Below are 8,747 nucleotides of genomic sequence, written 5' to 3'. Positions count from 1 at the left end.
AATTTCAGATAACATTATTAATTCTTTAAATATAATTTGATATTGAGCTCATATTAATTAAGTATCTTGGGCCTAGTTTTATTTACATCTTCTGTTTTGTTTTATTTACATTTTTAAATGATGTCAGTAAAAACCACTTTAAACCAATTAAAAAACCAATTAAAAAACAATCAAAACAAATATATATTTTTGTGTTTTTATGCCAAATTTGTATAAATTATTTTCAAAACAAGCTTGTATAAAACTTTTATTTCCATTTAGTTTGTCTATGTAGTTGTAATTAAGGGGCTGTCCATTAATTATGAAAACAAAATAGTGGGAGCGTCTAAAAAGTGGAGTGGGAGGTTGAGATAAGTTGACGTCATGTTTTAAATAGAATTAACTACTTAAAAAAAGGATCAAAAAAAGATACTTTTATCTGTTTTAATTTTACTAGGGAAAGATGTAATCAAATGTCGATGTGATTTTATAGGAGGGAGGGGGGGGGTGAGGTCTCTGAAAGATTGACAAGGGTAAGAATGCCAAAAAATTGAAGGTAAAAATTGCCAAAAAATTGTTGGCATAATTAATAAACAACCTTTAACTTGGTCACACAACTAATAATTAACCACACCTACACACACACACACACACACACACACACACACACACACACACACACACACACACACACACACACACACACACACACACGCACACGCACACTCAAACACAAGCACACACAATTACAAAATTGGTTTTACTTTAGACAACTTATAAAAATACCTGTTAATTATAAATATTCTTATACAGTAAATTAACATTTCCACAAATTATTTATAGGAAAAAAGAAAGCAACATGTAACCGCCGCCGACGATTTATAAAAATATCGGATTCACTAAACTTCGAATTTAAGAATTTGGCGACTACAAACCTCTTTAGTGCCCAGACAATGTTTATGATTTAGTAGTTAAAATGGTTTTTCTGACTTCGAATGAGCTTCCTTTGCGTTCCAATAGTTGCAGCTATTAATGTGACTTATTTATTGCCAATTTTTTTTTACTTGAAAATTGCTTCCGTTATTATTAAAAAAACTTTTGAAAAGTAGAGTAATTTAAGATTAATGTAAAAGTACTCAGTACTCAATAAAATAGTAAAAAAAAAGGAGTGGATACGTTACTAATAAAAGCATATGTTGATGGCTTAAATCTAAAATATTTTTTCTAATGTTTAAGTGAGTTGTAATTTTATAAATAATTTTTAAAATTTATATTTTTATTGTGTTTTGAATATTTTTAACAATTTTACAAATAATATATTCTTGTTGCAATATTTAAACTATAATACATATTTATATCATGAAATTTCAAGAGTATTTTTTATTTAACATTTGATATGTATATTTTATATGTTGAATGTTAAATATAAGATTCTAAAAATTTTAGACTTAAACTTATTTTTTATCATGAATTATGGCATTATATTTCTCTGTAGTAGACAATCGATTTATATTTATAGTCATTTTCATCTGGCTTTATTTTTGTTACCATAATAGTTCCCTTATATATACAATATAAACAAACTATTAAAAAATCCTTCCCTTAAAGTATTGTTAATTTATTGGATACCTAAATTGAATAAAAATTAAGTTGGTATTAAATCTAATAAAATATCATATGCAAAATATCTTCTTAAAAACATAAATATTAAAAAATATAAATTTTTTATTCAATTAAATCTAAAATAATAATTTTTATATAATAATGCTTCTATTAAGACTAAAATTTACATAATTTTAAAGACATATTGTTTGGATAGTATTAGGGACTTTTTTCCAGACAATTTCCAGTATTTGGCATCTTTAAAAAAAAAATTTTAATTTAATGTTATTTTGCTTTATAGAACACATAAAGAGGGTACAAAAAGACATTAAATTTTTTTTTTTTTTAAACTACTTATGCAAAAAATGAGATTTAAAGCTTTTAGTTTTGAATCTCAATTTTTGAATCACAGTTTTAATAAACTGTCAATACCAAGACTAATTATATTCGAAACAATTCTGAGTGTCTATTGCAGCAACATTACAGACTTTCAATTTAATTGTTTTACTTTTACTCTTCCTAATTCATTTTTTCAGACTACGAGAGGCTATTGCAGACTGATGTTTGCTCTTTTTTAGATATTGGTTAGTTTAAGCTCTAATTTATTTTTGTTGTGTTTTTTGAGAAGTTTGTTTATCTAAATAAGTTTCAGGTTAGCAATCATATAGCGATTTAGATTATATATTTTTTAAATGTTAGAAGCATTCTGGAATTACAATTTTATTTGAAACATATCAAAATAATTTGCTAAATCAAACTTTTTTAAATATTTCTCTTAATTTTGCGGATAGCAATCATATCCACCTTAACGCAATGATACCATATTCTTGTAGACACAATGTTTCCAATGATATCATAAAATACTGTAGAGAGGATGCCAGAATTGTATTGCATTTTCAAACAAATCTAAATTCACATGCAATAGTTGTCCTTTTTTTGGGCGCTTATCACAAGCCTAATAACTCATACACAACTTATAGTCTTTAAGATGCTTAACTTGACTTTCATCTATAAGTGAATATAGTATGAATGAATGAAGTTTATTTGTTTGATTGTATATATATTGTATATTATATATTTGTATATATTTGTATATATTATATATTGTATATATTTGTATATATTATATATATTTGTATATATTTGATTGCATTTATAAAGTCTTCAATATTGATTTTTATGGTTGATCAGTTCTACCTGTGTGTTTCTGTTCTTTCATTATTGTCATTGTCAAGCATTACTGTTAAGAATACTTTTAAAGAAGGAATACCAGGACATAACTGACATTGATATGACATGCACTTGGCACTCAGATAAAAACAGTATGAATGACATATGAGTTTGTGGTTATACACTATCTTGGGCAAAGGCTGCAAAACTTAGAAAATCCAACAGTTTAATAAAAGAGTTTTTGTGTTGCTACTTAGAATGCTACATAAAGTTAGTTTAAATTAATCAATATCAGTTTAATTTAAATTAATCTATATCAATATATTACTCTATACAAAATGTGTGTGTAATCATCACTTTGATATAAACAAAAGCTATAAACAAAAATAGTTGTTTCATTGGAAAGTATGTTTTCTTTTTTCAATCGTTTTTTTTAATAGAAGCAAAAACAAAACAAATTCACTCCCAACAAGGTTGCAAGCAACTACTAGTACCACAGAAAACAACCACTAGTTAAGTTTCGCAAAAAACCACGAGAGTTAAAGAACATGAAAGCAAAAAAATAAAAGCTAAAAGGCAAAAGAATTTAAAAAAAAGTTAAACATATATATATATATTTAATTTTTTTTTTTAATTCTTTTGCCTTTTAGCTTTCATTTTTTTGCTTTCATGTTCTTTAATTCTTGTTGTTTTTTGCGAAACTTAACTAGTGGTTGTTTTCTGTGGACTAGTGGTTGATTTTTGTGATACTAGTGGTTGTTTGCAACCTTGTTGGGAGTGAATTTGTTTTGTTGTGTGTATATATATATATATATATATATATATATATATATATATATATATATATATATATATATATATATATATATATATATATATATATATATACATACATACAACAAAGCAAAATGTATATATTGTATATATATATATATATATATATATATATATATATATATATATATATATATATATATATATATATATACACATTGTTTTTTAACAATGTATATATATATATATATATACATTGTTTTTAACATAAGTTTCAAGATGTATAATAACATGTCCAACTATTGCAAAATAACTCTTATATTCCAGCTACCATGTTAGCAGCATTATCTTTAGTAATTAAATCTACCTTTAAAGCTGAACATAGGTTTATTATTCTACTGTTTTGTCTTCATGCTTTTTTTTTTGTGATATTATTATAGATATAATGTGATAATTATAAATCTGACTATTGAGGATAAAATCCTGTAAAATGGTTTATTATTTATTAATTAAATTTTTTTTTGTAATTAAATTAAACATATAAATGAATAATAAAAATTATTGCAATAATTTATATTTGTAGTTATTTATGGTTTATGTAAATAACGGCAATTATATTATAGCTTGATTTGTCTTATTTTTGTTCTGAAATTTAATTTTGATAGTTCTGTTCTGATAATAGATAATTTTGTTCTGAAAATGCATTTTAGTATGCATTTTCTAACTTATAAATTACATTTGAGGAGCACTATTATAAGAGTCTGTTACTTAACAGTGGCTTTGTGGCTTACTAAACAGTGGTTTACTAAACAGTGGTGTAATCTTTGATTTATAGTAAATTTTTGGTCCTAAGCCGAGAAGCCTTGATTAAAAAAAGTTGGTTTTTCAAGCTTCTTATAAAATTTATATGAATTTTTAACTAATAAAGAGACGTTTATATTAGTAAAGGGCCATTATTAAAGGCCATCAGTAGTTTAAAAAAAATAATAAAGAAAGTTTTAAATTTAATGATGACTGCATTAAAGAAAATAATGCTTAAATATAACATCAAACATTTTATCTTATATACATAAGTAGTCAGTAATACATGTTTAAGGGATGAGTGATGCTGTAGTGGTGTAGTGGTAGAGCGCTCACTTCATAAGCGAGAGGTTCCGAGTTCGATTCCCACCACGTCCCTGGTAGTACCGCGCTCAATTTGTTTCTCCGTGCAGCAGCCTTGTTCGTCAAGGTTCGTGTTTCGGAGTTATAGAGTTGAGAGAGGGTGATAACCACAAGTAGCCTCTTCATCTGTAGTGGCTTTCTTGGCTTTGGGGAGGTGAATTAATAAAAAGAAAAAAAGAAAGAAAAGAGTCAATGAATTCAATTTTTAATATGTTGTTACTTATTGAATTACTTTAAAATGTAAACAACTAGTTCTTCTTTGTTTATTAATAATCTTAAATATGGAAAAATAATGTAAAAAATTTAACTTGGCTAAAAAAGATAAGTGAAAATTTTTTGGCTTTTTTAGAACGCATGCTAACAGCAAAGAAAAAAATTCAACAAAGAAATCATCTTTAACTAATTATTTTTTGTGAAATGGGGAAGACAAGATGCTGTCAATTAAGTCAAAAGGTTTCCTTTGTTTCAATGATGGTGCTTACAACCACATTCTTTATTGTAGAAATAGTTGTAGGGTACCTTACTAATTCTATGGCCTTAGTTGCTGATTCATTCCATATGTTGTCAGATGTAGTATCTCTTTTAGTTGGTTATGTGGCTTTGCGCTATTCTAAGCGTGGTCAAACTACAAGTCGTTATACATTTGGTTGGGTTCGAGCTGAAGTGTTGGGGGCATTAGTTAATGCTGTATTTCTTGTTGCCCTTTGTTTTTCCATTCTTGTTGAGTCATTCAAACGAATTGTTATTTCGGAGCCTATTGATAAACCAAAACTTGTTCTTCTTGTTGGAGGTCTTGGTTTAGTTGTTAATTTAGTTGGGCTTATGCTTTTTCATCAACATGGACACGGACATTCACACGGTGGACATGGGCACTCACATGACCATAAACCCTCCAAGAAAACTGCTACTCATGGGCATTCACATGAATCTCCAGAAAGAAAATTGTCAAATAATAAAGTAAATGAAAACTTTTCTGGTATACCACTAATGGTTGATGACCTAAAAAATGGTATTACCGCAGATACTGAAGTCGTTCAAATGAATTTTCAAACAGTCTCAACTGAAAAGAAACTAACTGGAGCATCACAGTTAAACATGCGTGGTGTTTATTTGCATGTACTTGGAGACGCACTAGGATCGGTAATTGTCATGGTCAGTGCATTGATCATCATTTACGTAAATGGAAAATGGACTTACTATGTTGATCCAGGCATGAGTATCATTATGGTGGTAAGTTACCTTGGTGGTTTTTAGTAAAATTTAAGTATGCTGTTAAATGAAATTTTATATATAATCTTGATGTATTACCTATTTAGTAAATATATTTTAGATGATTATTTTGAAAACTTCCATTCCCTTATTGAAGGAATCTTCCTTGATTCTTATGCAGACAGTTCCAACACACATAAAAATTCAAGAAATACAGGAGCGCATTGTTGAGCAAGTGCCTCAAGTTCTTAGTATACATGAATTTCATATTTGGCAGCTGGCAGGAAACAAAATTATCGCTTCCGCTCATGTTCAATGTAATACATTGGATGATTATATGACAATTGCTAACCAATTGAAAGAGTTCTTCCACAATGAAGGTTTGTTTCTTACTATTATGAATGAAGCAAAATGCTAAAAATCAATCATAGAGTAAAAATTTTGGCTGTTTTTCTATATTTTCAGGTATTCATTCAACAACTATACAGCCAGAGTTTCTTCACGGACCTAATATCAACACTTCTTGCATTCTTGAATGTAAAGAGGACTGCGCTGAGCGCACTTGTTGTGGCGAAAAAGATGGAAATGAATCACCGAATCAGTTGGTAAAAACTAATCAAGCAGCACTTGCTACTTAATCGATTTTTTTAAATTTGTTTTTTTTAATAATTAATATCATTTTAAATTTAAGTTAATATATTTGCAATTAATACAAATTGACACTTGTCAATTGTTGTCGTGTGTCAATTTGTCATTGCTTGTTTCTATTTGTCTATAGTTAGTAAATATTTTACAATTCTACCTCATTATGTTAATAAATTAGCTTTATTGTTATTAATAAAGATTTTAAGATATTATGTGTTTTACTTGAGTTTTATTCATATTATTCAAATTTAACCATATTTGGTAACCCAAGTATAAATTAAAATTTCTCCACATAGGCATTAAATGCTGTCTACTAGAAGAAAAAAAAAATGTACATTGCTTATCTCGCCAATAATACATACCCGAAGTAATTTTGAAGTGATGCGGTTAATAAACAAAATATTTAGCTGAAAGTCCCCTCTTCATTAGAGGTTCCATCCTTTATAGCGAATGTTTTAAGCTATTTACCATGGTTATTGGCTACAAATTGTCTTAAAACGTAATCTAAACAAGAACTCAGGCAATGTATATAGATTATTATTACTATTATGGATTTTGGCATTAAAAATTAAATATGAAAAAATGTGACGGTCACATTTGCATGCATACGAACTCAAAAACAATACCTTAGCACATTGCTTCGAGACATTTTAAATACTTGATGTTTGTAGAAAATAGAGATTTGTTTAAATGTTCAAATAATCATAATGAACAAAAGTGAAAGTAGATTACACAGGTCAACAAAAAATTTTTTTTTACTGGTTCCGAGCAAAATATTTGTTTTTTGTATAGCATTTCTCATTTTGATTTCAAATATGCAACTCATTTTTTACCATCACGTCAAGTTGTAAAGATATTTAGGTTCAAATCTTTAGTGTTTAGATAAAGTCCCTAATATTGTCGAAAAAAAAGTTGTTCAAAAGTATGTCAACCTGTGTCTCAAAAGAGGCATATTTTCATATAGATTTTAGAAAACATAAATATTTTTCCAAAAAATTTATTAACAAAAAAATTATGTAAAAAATTGCTAAAGACTCAAAAAATTTCAACAGAATGCTTTTCAGCAATAATTTAAAAAATACTTATTTTTATTTCAAATGAATAACATTTTTAAAATCTCTATGAAAATACGCTTCTTTTGAGACCCAGGTTGACATACTTTTGAATAACTTTTTCTTTGACAATATTAGGGACTTTACCCTAAATACTTGAGATTTGAACCTAAATATCTTTACAACTTGACGTGATGGTAAAAAAAGAGTTGCATATTTGAAATCAAAATGAAAAACGCTATACAAAAAACAAATTGTTTTCTCGGAACCAGAAAAAATTATTTTTTTGTTGACCTGTGTTAGCAATTATTTATATTTTCTTACGGATCTTCTGTGTGGAGGTATGGAGGGAGGGAGGTTACACAAAAGCGTACAAATGGTTACAAGGAAGGGGTGTTAAAGAAGCTATAAGAAAATTAAAAAAAAGAGATCGAAATGAGAAAAATTTTGACTAACACTACTTATTATTGGGTGCGCAAATTTTACATTAAAAATTTTTTTTAAGTAGAAGTTTAAAAGTGGAAACATTAGGTATGTTTGAATTATCCATTAGTATTATGACCAAAGTAATCGCTTTTGTATTAAAAAAGTTATTGAAATTTGTTTTTTAAAACACATTTAAAAGAAAAATATTTCAGTTGAAAAAATTGAACATTAGGCATAAATTTCGATAAAATACATGCTCTACTCAAAGTTGCAATACCAACCATATTTTTAAATGTTAGTAAGAATATTTTGTTTGTAAAAAATAATATTATTTATTATTGAATTTTTTATAATGTATATTATAGTTATTAAGAATATTGATTAATTGAATATGGTTTGTGTTGCCTTGTTATATATAATTTATTATTTTTTATATAGAGTTTAATACTTTGCTATGTTTACTTATACTATGATAATATTATAATATATGAAAACTTTGCTAATATATTTTAGTAAATAGAATGTTAAGATCTAAAACAGATCATACTTTCTTTGGGTTTTCAAAGCCGCTCTCTGAGGTGCAACTGCCAACAGGACTAGATGTGATGCAGCATATCATGTATTTGCGAGAAAATGTAAGCAACCTATACTTCATATCATTTTTTCAAATAATATTAAAGTTAAATATATAATATAATTTTACAGAAATTTCCTGGACAAAAACAA

The 8,747-nt window shown here is 27.0% G+C and overlaps 1 protein-coding gene across 3 annotated transcripts; it reads left to right on the top strand.

Moving 5' to 3' along the window:
- Nucleotides 1-893: 893 nt before the first annotated feature.
- Nucleotides 894-6,750, top strand: LOC100211601 (proton-coupled zinc antiporter SLC30A1). Of its 3 annotated transcripts, none has more exons than XM_065818385.1 (4): nucleotides 894-1,214; nucleotides 5,039-5,919; nucleotides 6,020-6,278; nucleotides 6,364-6,750. In XM_065818385.1, the coding sequence occupies exons 2-4, from the start codon at nucleotides 5,107-5,109 to the stop codon at nucleotides 6,534-6,536; spliced, it is 1,245 nt and encodes a 414-aa protein (XP_065674457.1). In that variant the 5' UTR covers nucleotides 894-1,214; nucleotides 5,039-5,106; the 3' UTR covers nucleotides 6,537-6,750. The 3 variants fall into 3 exon arrangements, with proteins under 3 accessions (XP_065674457.1, XP_065674458.1, XP_065674459.1); XM_065818386.1 differs by lacking the exon at nucleotides 894-1,214 and adding an exon at nucleotides 2,737-3,021; XM_065818387.1 differs by lacking the exon at nucleotides 894-1,214 and adding an exon at nucleotides 2,740-3,156.
- The last annotated feature ends 1,997 nt before the right edge of the window (nucleotides 6,751-8,747 follow it).

The sequence above is a fragment of the Hydra vulgaris genome, chromosome 14 (genome assembly GCF_038396675.1).
Source record: "Hydra vulgaris chromosome 14, alternate assembly HydraT2T_AEP".
In the NCBI taxonomy this organism is placed as follows: Eukaryota; Metazoa; Cnidaria; class Hydrozoa; order Anthoathecata; family Hydridae; genus Hydra; species Hydra vulgaris.
The sequence above is the reverse complement of the archived record's forward strand: the minus strand, read 5'-3'. Positions and strand labels throughout refer to the sequence as shown.

Bases quoted from the DNA above. Each gene is read 5' to 3' on its own strand.
- LOC100211601 (XM_065818385.1), top strand. From the start codon at position 5,107: ATGGGGAAGACAAGATGCTGTCAATTAAGTCAAAAGGTTTCCTTTGTT. The intron at 5,920-6,019 runs GTAAGTTACCTT...AATATATTTTAG, and splicing joins GCATGAGTATCATTATGGTG to ATGATTATTTTGAAAACTTC. The intron at 6,279-6,363 runs GTTTGTTTCTTA...CTATATTTTCAG, and splicing joins AGAGTTCTTCCACAATGAAG to GTATTCATTCAACAACTATA.